The 23,335-nt window shown below is 35.3% G+C and overlaps 1 protein-coding gene across 5 annotated transcripts; it reads right to left on the bottom strand.

Annotated features, from left to right (window-relative positions):
• Nucleotides 1–220: 220 nt before the first annotated feature.
• LOC310739071 (complement factor B-like) lies at nucleotides 221–22,776 on the bottom strand. 5 transcript variants are annotated; one of them, XM_083564668.1, is made up of 18 exons: nucleotides 22,629–22,747; nucleotides 8,892–9,080; nucleotides 8,611–8,796; nucleotides 8,321–8,494; nucleotides 8,092–8,178; nucleotides 7,843–7,979; nucleotides 6,303–6,450; nucleotides 5,971–6,102; nucleotides 5,724–5,816; nucleotides 5,395–5,535; nucleotides 5,008–5,117; nucleotides 4,617–4,743; nucleotides 4,148–4,295; nucleotides 3,192–3,271; nucleotides 1,561–1,667; nucleotides 1,052–1,184; nucleotides 753–799; nucleotides 221–559 (listed from the first exon to the last, which is right to left on the bottom strand). In XM_083564668.1, the coding sequence occupies exons 1-18, from the start codon at nucleotides 22,693–22,695 to the stop codon at nucleotides 398–400; spliced, it is 2,268 nt and encodes a 755-aa protein (XP_083420794.1). In that variant the 5' UTR covers nucleotides 22,696–22,747; the 3' UTR covers nucleotides 221–397. The 5 variants fall into 5 exon arrangements, with proteins under 5 accessions (XP_083420794.1, XP_083420793.1, XP_083420796.1 ...); XM_083564667.1 differs by lacking the exon at nucleotides 22,629–22,747 and adding an exon at nucleotides 9,615–9,767; XM_083564670.1 differs by lacking the exon at nucleotides 22,629–22,747 and adding an exon at nucleotides 9,615–9,767 and having other exon boundaries at nucleotides 7,843–7,976.
• Between the last annotated feature and the right edge of the window lie 559 nt (nucleotides 22,777–23,335).

Raw genomic sequence — 23,335 nt, 5'->3', positions numbered from 1 at the left:
GTGATCAAATAATCTCATTCATATCCATAAACAAATCATTAATGATTAAGCATTCATAGCTAGCTGTGTTTGTCCTTTATTCATGTGGTTGATCGGGACAGTTTTCAGGACAAGGTTTATATTTCTACAGCATTCTTTTAGGAAGTGTTTTTTTAGATAAGTAATATTAATTGCTTAAGACACGACACTATTATACCATAACAACCTTAATAACCAAAACTATATAAACAAGGGTTTATTGCCATTCTGTTCTCAAAGCTGAATACATTGATGAAAAAATCTGTACTGGCTTTAAGTTGTTATTAAGTAAAGATGCAAAAAAAAGGAGCAAATTAAATGTTACATGACATTAAATGTTAAATGTACCAGAAAGTGAAAATTATCGTTCATCAAAAATTTAAAAGAAGTTTAGCGGCGTATCTACATCCTCATCTCCCAGGTATTTTTTGAGGAAATTTTGCACTTCTGGATCGAAGAGGTGGATGTGGAAGTCTCTGCCATCTACTTTCTCCGCTTCATCCTCACATATATCTTTCAGACCCCAGCTGATGATTCCAACCTGGGAATAATCAATCGATATTAAGTAAAGTTATACACTGTGATCCTGCAACAACTGATAAACTCTAGTATTTATGTTGGGCTCACACATTTAATTTAATTTTATTGCTATTTTCAGCTATTTTATTGTAGGCAATTAAACAATAAGAAAGATTAATCATAAATTTTATTTTAGGATGAAATTCAACTCTGACCTGGAACAAACGATTTTTTTCCAGTACCAAAGGACCACCAGAGTCACCTGTTTAAAAAAAATTTAAAATGTAAAGTATAGAGATAATTTGATAAACTGATGTGAATTGTTTTAGTAAATGTGCATTATATAGCAATAGTAAAGGGATTTTTACATTCATATAAAAAGCTCATATCAAACATTGGAGAGGAACATGAGTAGCATGAGGTGATCTGCATACTAATACATTCCAATCTAAAGTATATTCCAACTGTGTCTTTGTGAGTTGTGTGCATCTTTAAAATAATCATAGCATATTACCTTTGCAAGAAACGTCATCTATGTAATTCGAAGTCTCTCCACCAGTGCACAAAAATTTATCTGTAAACATTTCCTCTGCAATTTCTTTCTCGACATTTAATATCTTTGTGGTCTGTTCAATACAGTCGTCTCTCTGAGAATGCGATAAACAACATGACATTAGTAAAAGATTGATTAGAGCCATATTGTGAACTTAAATGTAGATTCAGATATACACTTAAGATCAAAATTTCCATACACCTGAAGACCAAAGGTTAAAAACTTTACATATTTCATGTTATTATACATTGTACCGTAGACTATACTATACATCTGTGTAAAGTCAATTTTCTAAACAATCCTGTCCCTCCCCAGTCCCCAAATTATTTATATTTGCATGTGATGGTTGTACAGATGGTTGTGGTAACTTCAGTTGTTTGATGTTCACTTAAACAATGAAAAAAACATTATTTTTACCAAAAGAACAAAAAAGAACTATATTAAATTTTCTCAGATTCCTTCATATTTACCCTTTGATTTTGCTTGATTAGCACTTGTTGTTTTGGATTTTGACTAGTTAGAGCATCGTGGGTTATGAAATGTGCTTTCACGAGTTCGCTGTCCAAAAGCATTTCCCCTGTAACAGAGCAAATGGAAAACAAAAATTAACCCTCAGTTGCTTTTGTTCCCTTGACCAATTGTATTTGTTTTTGCAATTTTACTGGACTGGTTTGCATTGCACATTGTCTCTTTGTGCCGTATCATATCTTCTCACCTGCTAATATGACTTCCTTTTAGATTACGTTTTGGATTTGTCTACAATATCTACATACAAAAGTCTATTAAAAAAAACATAGCTGGATTCTAACCCTTCTGAGTCTGCCGCAATGTCAAAGAATACTTTGCCTACCAAGAATCCAGACATTTCACAGCTACAGGCTGTCTTCACATACTAAGCAAAGATGCTTCCAGCCTACCAAGAACAGCTCCCAGACTGGCATTGGCAGAAAAATATGACTGTTCCGCCGACCGTTGTCATGGTTTCCTCTGAGGATCAGGTACGGGGCTTGGACACACATTTTAGTCGGCTTATTGGAAAGTATTTTCATCAATGTTTTAATCTGAGGCACACCGTCTCATCTGTCATAGGCTTAGGATCTACCGTTATCCTAGCCCAACGCCAGGTGGTGGAGGTTCTCACGATCCCCCTCGTTCCCTGTAAAATGCCATAAGAAATCATCACAGAGGACAATCACCCAATAGGAGACGGCTATGTTACACACCAAACCATTCCAGCAATTTTAAGAGAGGGAATATTTTACATGAAGGAGCTGGTCTTGTTTGCCATCTCCTCTCCAAACAATCCCTTTCATCCTGGGATTTCCATGGGCCCAGGTGCATAATCCTGAGTTCCCTGATCTTGTGGCACTAGAAATAACTATGTCAATGATCTCCAAACTGTATGAAACATTGAATGTTGAGTAAAAAAGCACCTGTTCAAGTTACCAAATAATATAGGGACCTGATGGAGGTCTTCAATAACTTTACAATATGCTTGAAGGTGCTGAGTATATCATCTCTTAGGACCTGAATCTAAAGCCATGTATATAAATACACAGAGGCACTTGCAGTGAGGTTTTTGTTTCTTTGGGGAGAGAAAGAATGGTAGACTAAGACCCTGCATAGACAACCGTGGCCTGAACTCTGTCACTGTGTTATACCATAACCCACTTCGTCTGGTACCATCCACCTTTAAACAACTCTGAAAAGCATTATTTCACAAAAATAGTCCTCTGCAATGCCTATAATCTAATCCAGATCAAGGAAGGGGACGAGTAAAAAACAGCATTCCACACCACCAGATTGCATACAGAGTCATGACATATGGGCTAACTAAGTGCCAGCGGTGTTACAGGCGTTCATGAATTACATTTTTTTCCGGGTTTAATTGAACACTTTTGTCATTTTCTACATTGATGACATTTTAATATATTACACAGTAAACTCCAATGGTTAGCTGACGACCAGAGGGTATTCAACCTTTAGATCACGTTTTGGATCTTTCTAGGTCTACAATAAAACCTGCAAATAGATTCTAACCCTTTGGAGACACAAACAATGTCAAAATAAGCTATACAGTAGAGGGTTTTTTTAAACTCACTATGTTTTGCACATGATGCTTCACTGGCAGGCAGTTGTAGAGCTGCATGTGCCTCCTGAGTGCAGGGAACACAAATAGTTCTGGGACACACATCAAATAAAGAGTTATAAGTCATAGGAGTTGCATTTGGGAAAATTATATAAAAATTATTAAATATAAAATTATATACAGTGGATATAAAAAGTTTACACACCCTTATTAAATTATATTATAATTAAATATTAAATTGTAACAGAAATAACAACAACATAAATAATATCAATAAAAATGTCAGGCTTGTTACTCACAGCTTGATTGGCTAAGTCTGCACACTCCTCCCAAATAATACTTTGTGGAATCACCTTTTGCCTTTATTACCTTCACACATCTAGACTTTATAATTTTATCCCACTTTGCAAAAAAGTTAAAGTTCTTTCAAACTGCAAGGGTATCTCTTGTGTATGGCTCTTTTTTTGGGTCATTCCATGGGTGTTTAAAATGAGATCTAGACTCTGGCTGGAGTGACCAGTACCTGGCAGAGAATCATGCAGTTCCTTTCACAGTTGGGTGGGCAAACTTATGCAATCAGGGTGTTGTAGGTTTTTTTATTTAAAAATTTTTTTTTTTATTTTTTTAAAAATATTTAAATATTTATTTTTTACTTTTTTTCTTTGTTGGAAGATCACATTAAAGATGTAACAAGTATGAAATGAAAGTTATTTCTTATTTCTGAATTTATTATTGTTATTTCTGTCTTTATATTATATATTTCTCTGTCAATTGAATATGCTTGAAATTGTTTTTTTTATGTTTACTTTTCATTTCTATGACATGGCAGGTCCCCTTATCCAGAGATAATTCAGCAGAGTATTAACAGTGCTAGCATGGTGATGGTGCTTGAACTTACAACCATCTGACCAGAATTATCTTGATTCAATAAAGTGTGTTTTTTTATGGTATTAACCAAAATTCCTCACCTGAGGTCAGGACTGATTTTTACACCTTCCGTTAACTGAATGAGAGCTACATCATAGTCATAAAACTCTTTTATTTCCTTGTCTTGCTTCTGTGTGGTATTAAATTTTTCATGAAGATAGAACCTCTCCACTCCTGGTATCTGAATATCTAATAAGGGACAAAACACAAAAAACATGTTGACATTTCCTGCACTATAATTCTGATAACTACATGCATTCCTCACTGCATATCATGTGTTACTCATTTGCATTTTATCTCATTCACAAGTATTCTATTATTCTTGTAATGTAAACTGTATTAATCCCCTATTTGTATTCATTCAATTAAAAAACAAAACAAAACAGTATTTCTGTGTTCTATTAATAATTTTTTGGAAAAGCATCAAAGGCATGTTATGGCTTTTTAAAATGATATTGCCTTTTAAAATAAAGACATCAAGTGTTTTGTAAATTGTCTCATATACTGTACCTTTGGAATTGAGAGCCTCTAGTTTAATTTGGTCGTTCACATCATCAAACCTGAAACAATGGGCAGCAGTTAGAATAAACCTGGGAGTGACCAACGATCCGATACAATTTGCTGTGTTACCGTTATTCTGTTGATAGCAGAAAAACAAAGTGTAAGGTTTACAGTTTTCGGCGACAACATTATTATAAACTTATAAAAGTCAGACTGCCAAGGTATAAAATACTATAAAACACTACAAAGCATTTGTGGTATCTAATGCAGCAAATCAGAACATATAAAAAAACCTCTTGATAGGAGAGCCTAATTTGCTATTTAGTGGGTACTGGTAGTGAACAATTTAGGGAGAAAAATGGTGTGCAAAAGTGAAACAGAAATAAAAATTAAATCTTACCGTTATAACTATCTTTATCAGCCAGGGGTAAGTGAGGCGCATGCTTGATTTAAGTCCAGGATCAGAGTAGCTTTTATAGAGTCCACACAGAGCCATACTAGTACCTTCATCTGAGGAGAAAACATATAGTAAAATCCATGAAAACACACACACACACACACACACACACACACACACACACACACACACACACACACACACACACACACACACACACACACACACATAAACACACACACCCCAACACACAGAGACACTGAAGCACATTGCAAATTTAATAGAATATACAGATTCGATCAAAATTGCAGCAAATTTGCAGAACAAGAAATAAAACATCATTAACATTTTTCTCATTTTAGACAAAAAAAAAAGTAAAACTTTAAATACCAAGCATTTTATCTAATGTCTCTTCAACTTCTTCCATGTTTGGGAGTATGAAAAAATACTTCTCGTTGGTATCTCTTTTTGACACCCACTCGTCCATTTTCTCTTTCTCAATATCTTCTCCAACTCCAAATGCATAAAGGTCTGTAACATTACCATGTGTAATGTAAAGAATTAGCATATATCATTTCAATGACTTATACATTTATGTAAATGCAACTTGTCATTTCATCTCAAATAAAAAACAAACTGCCTGTATTTCATGTTACTGTTTTTATAATAATAGAAGTGAACAAATCTTTACTGTTTTATTGTATTTATGTTTTACTTACCAAGATATTTCTCCCGGTCTTTTTTATCTCTAATGACTTTTTCCCTGATTTGTCCAACAATACCTTTGGGGTTTCCTCCCGAATTGTAAATACCTGTAGTATTTTCAATTATAATAATAAATATTATTATTAATATTATTGTTGACAGTGGTTTATTTTGTCAACAATTATATTAATAATAATATTTAACATGGACATGTAACATTAAATCATCATGTAATGTTCTTGTAAAAAATGGAATTAATACCATCAGTAAACATTATTATGACGTGCTGTGTCTCGTCAAAGTCCACCTTATTGTGCGCCTCCTCCAAACTGATGCTTTCTAGTATTTTTTCATAAGCATTGCGAATGTTGGTTCCTGTTTTCTCTCCTTTATCTGCCAATTATACACAAACAACATATTAAAACAGAATGACAGTAAACAGTTTTTTTTTCAAAGTTATGTAATGTTTAAATGTCTAAAAGAACCACATTTAGTTTAGATTTTGGCTCAGAACAAAACACCATTTATTTAAACACCATGTGTGTAATACTTTATTATGATTTTTAGCAGTGCTTCTCCAGGTCAAAACTCACCAGAATATTTGTAATTATCGAGCTTTTCAAGAATGTCCTTTAACTTGGTTGGGTTTCCTCTCTTTTGATCAGTCATTTTAATAATGTGTGTCACATTTGTGGTAAAAATTAGGATTTCATAATTTGGAGAGACCTCATAATAGCTTATCTGTTGAAAAAAAAAAAAAAGATGATATAAAAGACCAGTCAAGATCGAACACTCAGCCATAACCACTCATAACCAATCTGGTGTCAAACAAGTGACAGTATAAACTGTGAGTATAACAAAATTACAGCTTGCTTTAAATTATAAAATCACAAGCACAGAGTTGACTATTGGAATGTTGTTATGTGGCCTTTGCAGCTTGCAGACATTTTTTAGCATTTAGGATGTGGATAGGATAAAATGCCAGAGGAATAGAGAAGGAGTGTGTTGGTACTGGTTTTTAAGAATAAGGGAGATGTGCAGACCTGCAGTAACTACAGGGGAATAAAGTTAAATGGAAGCCAGGCTGAGAGAAGAGGTGACCATCTGTGAGCAACAGTATGGTTTCATGCCGAGGAAGAGCACCACAGACGCCTTATTTGCTTTGAGAATGTTGATAAAGTATAGAGAAGTTCAGAAGGCGTTACATTGTGTGTTTGTGGATTTAGAGAAAGCGTAGGACAGGGTGGACAGAGAGGAGTTGTGGTATTATATGAGGAAGTCAGGTGTGGCAGAGAAGTATGTGAGGGTGGTGCAGGACATGTAGGAGGACAGTGTGACAGTAGTGAAGTGTGCAGTAGGAACGACAGACTGGTTCAAGGTGGAGGTGGGACTGCATCAAGGATCAGCTCTGAGCCCTTTCCTGTTTGCATTGGTGATGGACAGGTTGATGGACGAGGTCAGACAAAAGTCTCCATGGACTATGATGTTTGCAGATTATATTGTTATTTGTAGTGAAAGTAGGAAGCAGGTGGAGGTACATGCTGGAGAGAAGGGGAATGAAAGTCAGTAGGAGTAAGACAGAGTACATATGTGTGAATGAGAGATAAGGTAGTGAAGTGGTGCAGTTGTAGGGAAAAGAGGTAGTGAAGGTGGATGAGTTTTGGAGCCTGGGATCATCAGTGCAAAGTAATGGAGAGTGTGTTAAAGAAGTGAAGAAAAGGACATGGGGTATATTGGTAGGTAAATGCTGAGGATGGAGCCACTAGGAAGTAGGAAAAGCGGAAGACCAAGGCGGAGGTTTATGGGTGTGGCGAGGGAAGACATGCAGGTAGTTGGTTTGAAAGAATCAGATGTAGAGGACAGGGGGGTATGAGACGGATGATCCGCTGTGGCGACCCCTAATGAGAGCAGCCGAAAGAAGAAGAAGAAGAAGAAGAAGAATCCAATTGAAGAGAAGTGATGATAGAAAATACCTGCAAAGATTTTGTTATAGTAAAAATGAGTGTGTAAGTGCAAACTTCCAGCTTGGTTTCTTTGCCCATTGATTTCTTATTTCCATTATGTAAAGATTTTGTTAAATTAGATTCTTAGCTATATTACAAACCTACAATAATATGTTTAATACTAATATACCTTTTTAATGAGCTTCTTAATGATGTCCTTTGCCTTATCAAAATCCGTTTCATCTATGCTGTCAGATGCATCCAAGGCAACATAGATATCAAGTTTTCCTCCCTTGTCCAAACGTATTTGCTTTCCAGCTTGACCTGCTACATCAAAAACAAAAATCTATTAATTACTCGATAAAAACAAGTAATTTACAGTCAGTTAATAAAATGCAAAGTAAATTCTGACTGGTGGAGTCTACAGTATCTCCTATACCTGATTCCTCATACATGGTTACAGTAGTTTTTAGTGAACTGCCAAATGCCTCTGCTACTTCTCCAGGAGTGTCGTATGTGAAATCAGCTAAAATGAGAAAGGAAAACTGTATCCAACTGCCCCCAAGCTGACATCAGGCAAATTAAACATGATTTAATTATAAAAATATTTCTACACAGAAGAACTTTAGAGTGCATTCTGGTGTCTGTGGTATTATGAGGATGCTCACCATAACACTCCGGTTCTTTTCCTGACCAAAGACCACCATCTTGACACACACGCACTTTGGATCCTATTAGTTTTAGATTCTTATCACAAGTGTAGGTAACTTTATCATCAATGTTGAAAATGTTACCCTTTCTGCTGGCCCCAGGTGGAGTGCCAGGGTCTGGGCAGTGATCAGCTGTGGGTTGAGCAAATATTACCATAAGATCTGGCTGGCATGCTCAATGATTGCATCAGAATTGTATGAAAGTTTTTTCATTATGGATCTGAAGAGTGTTGAAACTCAGTACTTACTGTTACGACTACAAATTGGTGTGCCACCACTCCACTTCCCATTGGCCTGACACTCACGGGTGGCAGAGCCTCGAAACGTGTAATCAGAATTACACCTGTATTTGGTTGTGACATTCACGTAGTAGATCTTTTTAGAAGGTATTACCACTCCGTTCGCCATACCTTTCGGATTAGGACATGTGACCTCTGTATGAGTCAATGAGATAAATAAAAGAAATTCAGCTGTGTGCAAAAACACAATGTGGTGAAGGTGAAATGTTGCAGATTGGTTTGTTACTTACTCTTGCATTCTTGCTTTGACGAGGGTTCAGGATCCCACTGGCCAAATTTACATTGAAGCTTTTTTATAGGTCCTGGATAAAAACCCACTGGGCAGATGTATCTCAATATACTACCATCATTATATGATTTAGAGAGGGTGAAACTGCCATCCTTTATACTCAGATTTTTATTAGGGCAACTGACAGCACCTAGAAAAAAAAAACAGACAATTGCCTATGTAATGGAAAAATACACAAATTTCAGGTTTTGAGAGATTTTTAACTCAAAAGTATGCAGAGCCATACAATATTTATAACCCAATTGCATTTTTGTCTATTTTAATTATACATTTAGGAAATTTTTATATTTATGTCACTCCATATAAAAATGAATTAACACTCTTGTTGATCTTAATTTGTTTGTCAGCTAATTTTATAAATTATCACATTTTAAATTAAAGTAAACTTACAGAAAAAACATCCATAGTTAATTTGTGATTGAAATTTTAAAGTAATTGTTGTACATCTTTAAATAATTGTAAAAAAGTACATGTTATTCATTACTATATTATATATTTAGTGCCTTTACTGTAAGTAATTTATTTTATTATTCCAAATACTTCACATTATACATTATTTCAGTATTTATCTGATAATTACTATAATATAGTCACAATTAGAAGCAAAAAAGTGTCAAAACATAAAAAACACTATAGATTATAAAGACAAAGTCAGCATTCTTACCATTTAGAAAGGGACAATGGCTTATAATCACCAAAAAGCACAAACTCCAAAAAAGCCCTGAATACATGGTGCCTTTTCAACCTTACTGCAAAAGAGAGAGAAATAAGGACCTCTCAGAAAGAGGCATATTTATAAACCAGGGTCGAAGCTAAGAGTAGAACCTAATACCATATGGTCAATGTTTAACCTTAATCAAATAAAGAGCACATTGACCAACACTGTATCAAGTCAGTAGAGTTTCAGTCATGTAAGGAAGCAAAATGAGAGTAAGAGATTTTTCCCCTTATCCTTCCTGTGTCCTTGTGACCTTTCTCAGGTTTCAGGCTTCATACTATTTTCCTCCCACTCGTGAAAAAAAACACAAATATTTGGATTGCCTTTGTGAAAATGCCTCTATGTGCCTTGCATTTTCCTGGGATTGATTAGAGATATTCTGAAACCTTAAAATAATCTGAATTTGGTAACGTCGAATTAGGGGTGTAACAGTACACTTATTTGCACTAAGCTTTTTTGGTACTGGGATGTGTTTAGTCACTTTAATCACGTTTTTTATTTTATTGTTAACTTATTTTATTATAAAATTGAGAACAACGGCAGATGTTTAAAAAGGAACTAGAGCGCAATGTCACTGTGGCTTCTCACTCCGCAACGGAAATATGCTTTGTAGTGCATTGATTTTGTGCATGAGTTAAATCACGCCAATGGTCATTGCTAACCCTGGCAATATGGATTCATTGGCGTTTTAAAGGAGAAAAACCTGGGAACTCCACATATCGAGGAAGGGAATGAATGAAGGATGGAAGAAATAAAGACATTTGTTAAATTACGGTGATATAAGTAGAACAGTTAAGTAGAAGATAAATTAATAACTTATATATTAAAAGTAAAACACACAAACATCTGTACTGTATTACCCAAATAGGGTTTAACAAATGTAAACTATTTAATTACATTTTTCCATTTATTTCATTTTATTTATTCAATTTAATTTAATTTATTTAATATATTTATATATACATATTTATTTATATTTATATGCATATAAATATATATACATAATATACATATAAATATATATAAATATGTATATATAAATATAAATATATATATATATATATATATATATATATATATATATATATATATATATATATATATACAGTATATAGATATAGATATATATTCATCTTTAGAAAATGTTATATTAAATGTAAAACACACACACACACACACACACACACACACACACACACACATACACACACACACTCACGCACTAACTATACCAAAATTTTACTGAACTGTGACTTAAAAACCGAGATACATATCGAACTGTGTTTTGTGTACGGTTATACCCCTATCAAATATATATATATATATATATATATATATATATATATATATATATATATATATATACACACACTGGCGATCAATATTAGAGAACAATTTATAAACAATTGAACAATTCTGAAATAATGTCATCTTCACTGCTCAACAGTTGAAGGAGTTTTTGTCCTGTCTATACCATGCTACCAGAACACCTTTTTCACAAAATAACTAAGGCATTTCAACAAAAAACATTATTTTGCAGAAAAAACACTGATCAAAATTAGAGAACAACAATGACTGTAGCATGGAAAAAGTTTCTGAAGGTTACAACAGTCAGCAATTAGTAGGAAGTGTACAGGCCTCTGCTCTGAATGACTTCAGCACATCTGCGGCCACAGGACAGCACTAGTCTCTCACACTGCTCTGGTGTGATTTTGGTCCACTCTTCTTCCAGTCTTCTCCACAGTTCGGTGACTGTAGTGGGTTTCCTGGCCATAACTTTGTCACCAAGGATTTTAAAGAGGTTCTCTATTGGGTTGAGATCAGGACTCTGGTCAGGCCATGTCATTATTTCAATGTTTTCAGTTTCAAGGAACTGCCTTACCCGTTTTGCTGTGTGACATGGAGCGTTGTCCTGCATGAACACTGCGTGCTGATTGGGTGATGAACGCAGGGAAGGAACCATATGTTGTTGAAGAAGGTTCTGATAAACATTTGCATTCACTCTGCCATGTAGCTCTATAGGAGGCCCAACTCCTGCTGCAGAAAATATGCCCCAAACCATGACACTTCCTCCGCTTCTCACTAACTTCTTTACACACTTTGGGTTCAGTCTTTCTCCAGTTTGTCGCCGAACATAATGTTTCCCATCAGACCCAAATAAATTGAACTTGCCTTCATCACTGAAGTGAACTTTGGACCAGTTCTCCCCTGTCCACACCACATGCTCCTCAGCAAAGCTTAGTCTAGCCTTTTGATTATTTCTGCTAATGAGAGGTTTGGTCAATGCATAGTGGGCTTTCAGTCCAAATGCTCTTAAACGTCGAGACACTGTATGATGAGACAGATCTTTACCCCGTTCAGCACTGAACTGGTGAGCAATTCCAGCTGCAGTGTGAAAACGATTGCCCATTGAGATCCTCAGTCTGCAGTATCCTGTCCTCTCTTGTATTTGTCTTCCGTGGACGACCAGCCTTCTTGGCGAACTTGAATGAGTTTGCGATGTTGGAAAGATTCAATATTATTGAAATCACAGATTTGGAACAACCAACATGTCTTGCTATGGCTGATAGGGTCATCCCTTTGGCCTTCATCTGGACAACCTGCTGCCGGAGGCTTTCAGTCACTTTAGAACGGCCCACCATCTTGCAGAGTCAGTGAAACTGGAAGTTAGGCTGCCAGTAAATAGGGGTTAACAGATAATTAAGGAAATTAGCACCAGGTGCCAGAATAACACCAATAACTGGGAGGTATCTGAAAGTGTTCTCTAATTTTGATCAGTGTGTTTTCTGCAAAATAATGTTTTTTTGTTGAAATGCCTTAGTTATTTTGTGGAAAAGGTGTTCTAGTAGCATGGTATAGATAGGACAAAACTAATTTTTTTTTAAAAAAATTTTATTTACTTCGACTTCAAAGGTTGTTTCCATTTTGTCTCATATGCTCTAGCATTGATTTGTTACAGGAAATTCAATTGTATGTTATACTAAGTTTTTTTTTATGTTGTCAATATAAAACAATACATAAACTGATCAAATAATCTAATTTAAATCCATAAACAAATCATTAATGATTAAGCATTTATAGCTAGCTGTGTTTGTCCTTCATTCATGTGGTTCATCTGGACAGTTTTCAGGACAACAGGACGAGGTTTTTATTTCTACAGCATTCTTTTAGGAAGTGTTTTTTTAGATAAGTAATAATAATTGCTTAAGACACGACACTATTATATTATAACAACCTTAATAACCAAAACTATATAAACAAGGGTTTATTGCCATTCTGTTCTCAAAGCTGAATACATTGATGAGAAAATCTGTACTGGCTTTAAGCAGTTATTAAGTAAAGATGCAAAAAAAGGAGCAAATTAAATGTTACATGACATTAAATGTTAAATGTAACAGAAAGTGAAAATTATCGTTCATCAAAAATTTAAAAGAAGTTTAGCGGCGTATCTATATCCCCATCTCCCAGGTATTTTTGGAGGAAATTTTGCACTTCTGGATCGAAGAGGTGGATGTGGAAGTCTCTGCCATCTACTTTCTCCGCTTCATCCTCACATATATCTTTCAGACCCCAGCTGATAATTCCAACCTGAGGATAATCAATCAATATTAAGTAAAGTTATACACTGTGATCCTGCAACAACTGATAAACTCTAGTATTTATGTTGGGCTCACACATTCAATTTAATTTTATTGCTATTTTCAGCCATTTTATTGTAGGCAATTAAACAATAAGAAAGATTAATCATGAATTTTATTTTAGGATGAAATTCAACTCTGACCTGGAACAAACGATTTTTTTCCACTACCAAAGGACCACCAGAGTCACCTGTTTAAAAAAAAAAAAACACTTTTAAAGTATGGAGATAATTTGATAAACTGATGTGAATTGTTTTAGTAAATGTGCATTATATAGCAATAGTAAAGGGATTTTTACATTCATATAAAAAGCTCATATCAAACATTGGAGAGGAACATGAGTAGCATGAGGTGATCTGCATACTAATACATTCCAATCTAAAGTATATTTAAACTGTGTCTTTGTGAGTTGTGTGCATCTTTAAAATAATCATAGCATATTACCTTTGCAAGAAACGTCATCTATGTAATTTGGAGTCTCTCCACCAGTGCACAAAAATTTATCTGTAAACATTTCCTCTGCAATTTCTTTCTCGACATTTAATATCTTTGTGGTCTGTTCAATACAGTCGTCTCTCTGAGAATGCGATAAACCACAACATGACATTAGTAAAAGATTGATTAGAGCCATATTGTGAACTTAAATGTAGACTCAGATATACACTTAAGATCAAAATTTCCATACACCTGAAGACCAAAGTTAAAAAACGTTACATATTTCATGTTTTTATACATTATACAGTACACTATACTATACATCTGTGTAAAGTCAATTTTCTGAACAATACTGTCCCATTATTTTTATTTGCATGTGATGGTTGTACAGATGGTTGTGTTAACTTCAGTTGTTTGAAAGTTGCATCAAGAGCAAAGTGTCACTTTGTAAAAAATGTATTGTCCCTTAAATACAAGGAAATAGACTTGCCAAAAGAAATGCAGGATAACATGAAATGAGTGGAGCTGTACTGCTTTAGTCTATACAATATGGACAAATGTATTGGAACACATAGCTTGTGTGGTTCTTGTTTGATTACTTTGGTTATGTAATCACAAATGTGGAGCTGCACACAGTAATATAAAAAAATAATATATAAGAGCTATATAGGATAATAACACAAGGCATACAATTGTATAGAATAATAAAACCGCGTCTTCGGATGCGGCAGAATAAAACTTTCCCTTTGAGGAATGGGATGTTTAAAAAAAGCACATACGAATCTAATGGTCAGCTGTCCACAATCTTTGTACAAAAGTGTTAAAGAACTTTTAACCTCAACAAAAGGCTGTATCTCATATTGATTTGAATGACAAACCCTGCAATATTATTCATATGAAATGTGGGTTGTTCACTTAAACAATGAAAAAAACATTATTTTTACCAAAAGAATGAAAGAAAATCAGCACTATATACATTAAAATGAACAAAAAGAACTATATTATATTTTCCTCTTAGATTCCTACATATTTACCCATTGATTTTGCTTGATTAGCACTTGTTGTTTTGGATTTTCACTAGTTAGAGCATCGTGGGTTATGAAATGTGCGTTCCTGAGATCGCTGTCCAAAAGCATTTCCCCTGTAACAGAGCAAATGGAAAACAAAAATTAACCCTCAGTTATGTAACAGGTCCCACTGCATTTCTTCTGTCCCCATTGAAGGGGACCATCACCTAAATACACACACTTTTGGGGTTTAGCTATTTATAACATGTTAAGGCTAATAATTGCGAAGTATTGTATATATTGTCCTATGTACCCTATACCAAGCTATTTGTTATTCTATTTTCATTGCTATATGTACCCACATTTGCTTTTGTTGCCTTGACCAATTGTATTTGTTTTTTCAATTTTACTGGACTGGTTTGCATCGCTCATTGTCTCTTTGTGCTGTATCATACCTTCTCACCTGCTAATATTACTTTCTTATAGATTATGTTTTGGATTTGTCTACAATATCTACAAACAAAAGTCTATAAAAAAAAAAAAACATCCAGCAGACATTTTACAGCTACAGGCTGTCTTCACATACCAAGCAAATATGCTTCCAGCCTACCAAGAACAGCTCCCAGACTGGCATTGGCAGAAAAATTTGACTGTTCCGCCGACCGTTGTCTGGGTTTCCTCTGACAAGGTAACAGGCCTACAGCATGGACACCGCAAAGTGCACACTCTTGCAAACACTACTTACTGGAAGGACTTTGGACTGGGCCTCTGCAGTGTGGGATAGCGAGGATCAGGTACGGGACTAGGACACACATTTTAGTCGGCTTTTTGGAAAGTATTTTCATCAATGTTTTAATCTGAGGCACACCCTTTCATCTGTCATAGGCTCAGGATCTGCCGTCAATGCCAGGTGGTCAAGATCCCCCTCGTTTCCTGTATAATGCCATTAGAAATTATCACAGTGGACAATCACCCAACAGGAGACGGCTATGTTACACACAAAACCATTCCAGCAACTCTGAGTGGGAATATTTTACATGGACCAGGTGCATAATACGTGGTTCATGTGGCACTAGAAATAACTATGTCAATGATCTCCAAACTGTATGAAACATTGAATGTTGATTTCAAAGCACATGTTCAAGTTACCAAGGAATATAGGGACCTGATGGAGGTCTTCAATAAGTAAAAATCCAAGACAATACCCCCTTATTGGCGATTGAATTGTGCCATTGAACTACTTCCCAATATGCCTGAAGGTGCTGAGTATATCCTCTCTCAGCACTTGAAACTAAAGCAATGGTTAAATACACAGAGGCACTTGCAGCGGGTTTCATTCATGTGTCCACATTACCCGCTGCTGCTGTTTTTTTCTTTGGGGAGAGAAAGGATGGTAGACTAAGACCCTGCATAGACATCTGTGGCCTGAACTCTGTCACTGTCTTATACCATTACCTACTCCGTCTGGTACCATCCACCTTTAAACAACTCAGAAAGGCATGTTATTTCACAAAAATAGTCCTCTGCAGTGCCTATAATCTAATCCAGATCAAGAAGGGGACGAGTAGAAAACAGCATTCCACACCACCAGATTGCATACAGAGTCATGACATATGGACTAACTAAGTGCCAGCGGTGTTACAGGCATTCATGAATTAAATTTTTTTACAGGATTTATTGAACACTTGTCATTTTCTACATTGATGACATTTTAATATACACCACGATTTATGAGCTCCATGTTACCCATGTATGCCCCATGCTATGATACCTGCTGTAGCACCAGCTAGTGGTCAAAACTGAAAAAAGTGATTTGCATAAAGATTCCATCACTTTCTTGGGACACATCATTAAATGACAGTGAGTTAAGATGTATAAGAGTACAGTGAAAGCAGTGCCAGCAAGTGTCATTACTTCTAATGTAAAGGAATTACAAAGATCTTTGGGCTTCTGAACTTTTCCCGGATCTTTATCAGGAATTACAGTACCGTGGCAGCCCCACCCACATCCCTGTTATGAGCAAAGCCCAGGAAGCTCCAATGGTTAGCTGATGACCAGAGGGTATTCAACCTTTGGATCACGTTTTGGATCTGTCTAGGTCTACAATAAAACCGGCAAATAGATTCTAACCCTTTGGAGACAGAAACAATATATGTATCAAAATATGCTATACAGTAAGAGAGAGTTTTTTTAAACTCACTATGTTTTGCACATGATGCTTCACTGGCAGGTAGTTGTAGAGCTGCATGCGCCTCCTCAGTGCAGGGAACACAAATAGTTCTGGGACACACATCAAATAAAGAGTGTTAACAGTGCTAGCATGGTGATGTCTAGAAATATCTTGATTCAGTAAAGTGTGTTTTTTATGGTATTAACCCAAATTCCTTACCTGAGGTCAGTACCAATTTTTACACCTCCCGTTAACTGAATGAGAGCTACATCATATTCATAAAACTCTGATATTCCCTTGTCTTGCTTCTGTGTGGTATTAAATTTTTCATGAAGATAGAACCTCTCCACTCCTGGTATCTGAATATCTAATAAGGGACAAAACACAAAAAACATGTTGACATTTCCTGCACTATAATTCTAATAACTACATGCATTCCTCACTGCATATCATGTGTTACTCATTTGCATTTTATCTCATTCAAAAGTATTCTATTATTCTTGTAATGTAAACTGTATTAATCCCCTATTTATATTCATTCAATTAAAAAACAAAACAAAACAGTATTTCTGTGTTCTATTAATTATTTTTTGGAAAAGCATCAAAGACATGTTATGGCTTTTTAAAATGATATTGCCTTTTAAAATGGAGACATCTAATCTTTTGTAAATTGTCTTATATACTGTACCTTTGGAATTGAGAGCCTCTAGTTTAATTTGGTCGTTCACATCATCAAACCTGAAGCAATGGGCAGCAGTTAGAATAAACCTGGGAGTGACCAACGATCCGATACAATTTGCTGTGTTACCGTTATTCTGTTGATAGCAGAAAAACAAAGTGTAAGGTTTACAGTTTTCAGCAACAATATTATTATGAACATATAAAAGTCAGACTGCCAAGGTATAAAATACTATAAAACACTACAAAGCATTTGTGGTATCTAATGCAGCAAATCAGAACATATAAAAAAAAAAAACTCTTAATAATGTGATACAGGAGATCCTGATTTGCTATTTAGTGGGTACTGGTAGTGAACAATTTAGGGAGAAAAATTGTGTGCAAAAGTGGAACAGAAATAAAAATTAAATCTTACCGTTATAACTATCTTTATCAGCCAGGGGTAAGTGAGGCGCATGCTTGATTTAAGTCCAGGATCAGAGTAACTTTTATAGAGTCCACACAGAGCCATACTAGTACCTTCATCTGAGGAGAAAACATATAGTAAAATCCATGAAACACACACACACACACACACACACACACACACACACACACACACACACATACACACACACACCCCAACACATAGAGACACTGAAGCACATTGCAAATTTAATAGAATATACAGATTCGATAAAATTTCAGCAAATTTGCAGCACGAAGAATAAAACATCGTAACATTTTTTTTATTTTAGACAAAAAAAAGTAAAACTTTAAATACCAAGCATTGTATCTAATGTCTCTTCAACTTCTTCCATGTTTGGGAGTATGAAAAAATACTTCTCGTTGTTATCTCTTTTTGACACCCACTCGTCCATTTTCTCTTTCTCAATATCTTCTCCAACTCCAAATGCATAAAGGTCTGTAACATTACCATGTGTAATGTATAGAATTAGCATATATCATTTTAATGACTTCTACATATATGTAAATTCAAATTGTCATTTCATCTTAAAATAAAAAACACACTGCCTCTTATTTCATGTTACTGCTCTTTGCAGCAGAATTCTATAATAATAGAAGTGAACAAATCTTTACTGTTTTACTGTATTTATGTTTTACTCACCAAGATATTTTTCCCGGTCTTTTTTATATCTGATGACTTTTTCCCTGATTTGTCCAACAATACCTTTGGGGTTTCCTCCCGAATTGTAAATACCTGTAGTATTAAACCACTGTTAACAATTATATTAATTAATAATATTTAACATGGACATGTAACATTAAATCATCATGTAATGTTCTTGTAAAAAATGGAATTAATACCATCAGTAAACATTATTATGACGTGCTGTGTCTTGTCAAAGTCCACCTTATTGTGCGCCTCCTCCAAACTGATGCTTTCTAGTATTTTTTCATAAGCATTGTGAATGTTGGTTCCTGTTTTCTCTCCTTTATCTGCCAATTATACACAAACAACATATTAAAACAGAATGACAGTAAACAGTTTTTTTTCAAAGTTATGTAATGTTTATCTGTCTAAAAGAACCACATTTAGTTTAGATTTAGGCTCGGAACAAAACACCATTTATTTAAACACCATGTGTGTAAAACTTTATTATGATTTTTAGCAGTGCTTCTCCAGGTCAAAACTCACCAGAATATTTGTAATTATCGAGCTTTTCAATAATGTCCTTTAACTTGGTTGGGTTTCCTCTCTTTTGATCAGTCATTTTAATAATGTGTGTCACATTTGTGGTAAAAATTAGGATTTCATAATTTGGAGAGACCTCATAATAGCTTATCTGTTGAAAAAAAAATAGATGATATAAAAGACCAGTCAAGATCGAACACTCAGCCATAACCACTCATAACCAATCTGGTGTCAAACAAGTGACAGTATAAACTGTGAGTATAACAAAATTACAGCTTGCTTTAAATTATAAAATCACAAGCACAGAGTTGACTATTGGAATTCTGTGATGTGGCCTTTGCAGCTTGCAGACATTTTTTTAGCATTTAGGATGTGCATAGAATAAGATGCCTGAGGAATGGAGAAGGAGTGTGTTGGTACCGGTTTTTAAGAATAAGGGAGATGTGCAGACCTGCAGTAACTACAGGGGGATAAAGTTGATCAGTCACACAATGAAGTTATGGGAAAGAGTAGTAGAAGCCAGGCTGAGAGGAGAGGTGACCATCTGTGTGCAACAGTATGGTTTCATGCCGAGGAAGAGCACCACAGACGCATTTATTTGCTTTAAGAATGTTGATGGAGAAGTATAGAGAAGGTCAGAAAGAGTTGCATTGTGTGTTTGTGGATTTAGAGAAAGCGTACGACGAGGAGTTGTGGTATTGTATGAGGAAGTCAGGTGTGGGAGAGAATTATATGAGGGTGGTGCAGGACATGTACGAGGACAGTGTGACAGCAGTAAAGTGTGCAATAGGAACGACAAACTGGTTCAAGGTGGTTGTTGGACTGCATCAAGGATCGGCTCTGAGCCCTTTCCTGTTTGCAGTGGTGATGGACAGGTTGACGGACGAGGTCAGACAAGAGTCTCAATGGACTATGATGTTTGCGGATAATATTGTTATTTGTGGTGAAAGTAGGGAGCAGGTGGAGGTACGTGCTGAAGAAAAGGGGAATGAAAGTCAGTAGGAGTAAGACAGAGTATATCTGTGTGAATGAGAGAGAGAGCGCAGAGAAGTGGTGCGGTTGAAGAGAAAAGAGGTGGTGAAGGTGGAGGAGTTTTGGTGCCTTGGATCAACAGTGCAAAGTAATTGAGAATGTGTTAGAAAAGTGAAGAAAAGGACATGGGGTATATTGTAGGTAAATGCTGAGGATAGAGCCACTAGGAAGGAGGAAAAGCGGAAGACCAAGGAGGAGGTTTATGAGTGTGGTGAGGGAAGACATGCAGGTAGTTGGTTTGTAAGAGGGAGATGTAGAGGACAGGGGGGTATGAGACGGATGATCCGCTGTGGCGACCCCTAATGTGAGCAGCCAAAAGAAGAAGAAGATTCCAAACAAAGAGAAGTGATGATTAAAAATCAATGCAAAGATTTTGTTATAGTAAAAATGAGTGTGTGAGTGCAAAAATCCAGCTGGGTTTCTTAGCCTATTTATTTCTTATTTCCATTATATATAACAATATAACAATATTTTGTTAAATTAGATGCTTGTTAAATTAGATTCTTAGCTACATTTCAAACCTACAATAATATGTTTAATACTAATATACCTTTTTTATGAGCTTCTTAATGATGTCTTTTGCCTTTTCAAAATCCGCTTCATCTATGCTGTCAGATGCATCCAAGGCAACATAGATATCAAGTTTTCCTCCCTTGTCCAAACGTATTTTCTTTCCAGCTTGACCTGCTATATCAAAAACAAAAATCTATGAATTACTCGATAAAAACAAGTAATTTACAGTCAGTTAATAAAATGCAAAGTAAATTCTGACTGGTGGAGTCTACAGTATCTCCTATACCTGATTCCTCATACATGGTTACAGTAGTTTTTAGTGAACTGCCAAATGCCTCTGCTACTTCTCCAGGAGTGTCGTATGTAAAATCAGCTAAAATGAGAAAAGAAAACTGTATCCAACTGCCCCCAAGCTGACATCAGGCAAGTAAAATATTATTTATTTATTAAAGTATTTCTACACAGAAGAACTTTAGAGTGCATTCTGGTGTCTGTGTTATTATGATGATGCTCACCATAACACTCCGGTTCTTTTCCTGACCAAAGACCACCATCTTGACACACACGCACTTTGGATCCTATTAATTTTAAATTCTTATCACAAGTGTAGGTAACTTTATCATCAATGTTGAAAATGTTACCCTTTCTGCTGGCCCCAGGTGGAGTGCCAGGGTCTGGGCAGTGATCAGCTGTGGGTTGAGCAAATATTACTATAAGATCTGGCTGGCATGCTCAATGATTACATCAGAATTGTATAAAGGTTCTTTTATTATGGAACTGGAGAGTGTTGAAACTCAGTACTTACTGTTACGACTACAAATTGGTGTGCCACCACTCCACTTGCCATTGGCCTGACATTCACGGGTGGCAGAGCCTCGAAACGTGTAATCAGAATTACACCTGTATTTGGTTGTATCATTCACGTAGTAGATCCTTCTAGAAGGTATTACCACTCCGTTCTCCATACCTCTTGGATTAGGACATGTAACCTCTGTAAGAGTCAATGAGATAAATAAAAGGAATTCAACTGTGTGCAAAAACACAATGTGATGAAGGTGAAATGTTGCAGATTGGTTTGTTACTTACTTCTGCACTCTCGCTTTGATGTGGGTTCAGGATCCCATTGGCCATATTTACATTGACGCTTTTTTACAGGATGTGGATAAAAACCCACCGGGCAGACGTATCTCAATATACTGCCATCATTATATGATTTAGAGAGGGTGAAACTGCCATCCTTTATACTCAGATTATTATTAGGGCAACTGACAGCACCTAGAAAAAAACAGACAATTGGCTATGTAATGAAAAAATACTCAATAAAACTAAAATGTTTAGATTATCTTTTTTAGATTTCAATTTCAGGCTTCGAGATATTTCTGACAAAACAATTAAAAATGAAAGTCAATATTAACAGGCATGCAGGGCCATACATAATTTATAGATCAGTTTTATTTTTTGTCAATTTTTTTTCATACATTAAGGTACTTTATTATTTATGACAGTCCAAATAATAAATGAGGACTCTTTTTGACCTCCATTTGTTTGTCAGCTAATTTTTACAAATGATCATATTTTAAACTGCAATAAACTTACAGAATATACCCTTTTATAATTATTTTGTGATTGCAATTTTATAGTAATTGTTTTACAAATGTGTACAATATAAATTTTTGTACATTATAGGCTTAACTTATTCAGTGTAAATTTTACAATAAGATCGTTATTTCAGACTCAGTATTTAATATACAATATATTTAATATATTTGCAGAAGAAACAAAGTTGTAAATAAACCATATACATATAAACCCTCAGAAACCCTTGTAAAGAGACAAAGTCAATATTCTTACCATTTAGAAAGGTGCAATGGTTTAAAATCACCAAAAAGAACAAACTTCCAAAAAGCATAGACTGCATTGTGCTCTTTTAATCCTACTGTTAAAGAGAAGCAAATAATGAACTAACAGGAAGAGGCAAATTTATAAAGTGGGGGCTGAATGGGTCTGGTAGGAGGGAAGAACCTAAAACCATATGGTCACTGTTTAACCTTAAGTCAAATAAAGTGATTATCGGTTAAATTATCAGTCACATCAGGGAGCAGAATGAATCATATAAAAATAAAAAAGTGTACATAAATTACTGTTATAGGTGAGTAGTTGGACTGTGCAACACAGGACATAAAACTTGCCCAAATGCCCAAACTTACTCTCCGTATTTTGTATTTACTTTAGGAAACACAAAAGAACTAAATAATTTTAAAGGGCACATGTGTTATCTGGCGTGTGTGTGTGTGTGTGTGTGTGTGTGTGTGTGTGTGTGTGTGTGTGTGTGTGTGTGTGTGTGTGTGTGTGTGTGTGTGTGTGTGTGTGTGTGTCAGTGATATTTTCCCGGAGTCCCACTTCTTAGGAACTCTTCACCTATCTAAAAAATAATAATAATAATAATAATAATAATAAAACTGTAATAAAGTGGTTGTTATTTCTATGGGTTACTAGATCCCTGATAAGATTTTATTGTATTGTATTGACTATAAATGTGATCCTGTGTAAATAGAAGA

The sequence above is a fragment of the Silurus aristotelis genome (assembly GCF_946808225.1).
Source record: "Silurus aristotelis genome assembly, chromosome: 16".
In the NCBI taxonomy this organism is placed as follows: domain Eukaryota; kingdom Metazoa; phylum Chordata; class Actinopteri; order Siluriformes; family Siluridae; genus Silurus; species Silurus aristotelis.
The sequence above is the reverse complement of the archived record's forward strand: the minus strand, read 5'-3'. Positions and strand labels throughout refer to the sequence as shown.

What these genes read in the sequence shown, in the direction of transcription:
- LOC310739071 (XM_083564669.1), bottom strand. Translation starts at nt 22,695, where the DNA reads ATGCAGTCTATGCTTTTTGGAAGTTTGTTCTTTTTGGTGATTTTAAAC. An exon ending in ATCAAAGCGAGAGTGCAGAA is followed by an intron (nt 21,769 to 21,863) that starts GTAAGTAACAAA and finishes TGACTCTTACAG; the next exon opens with AGGTTACATGTCCTAATCCA. An exon ending in TAATCAAGCAAAATCAATGG is followed by an intron (nt 13,884 to 14,775) that starts GTAAATATGTAG and finishes TCGCATTCTCAG; the next exon opens with AGAGACGACTGTATTGAACA.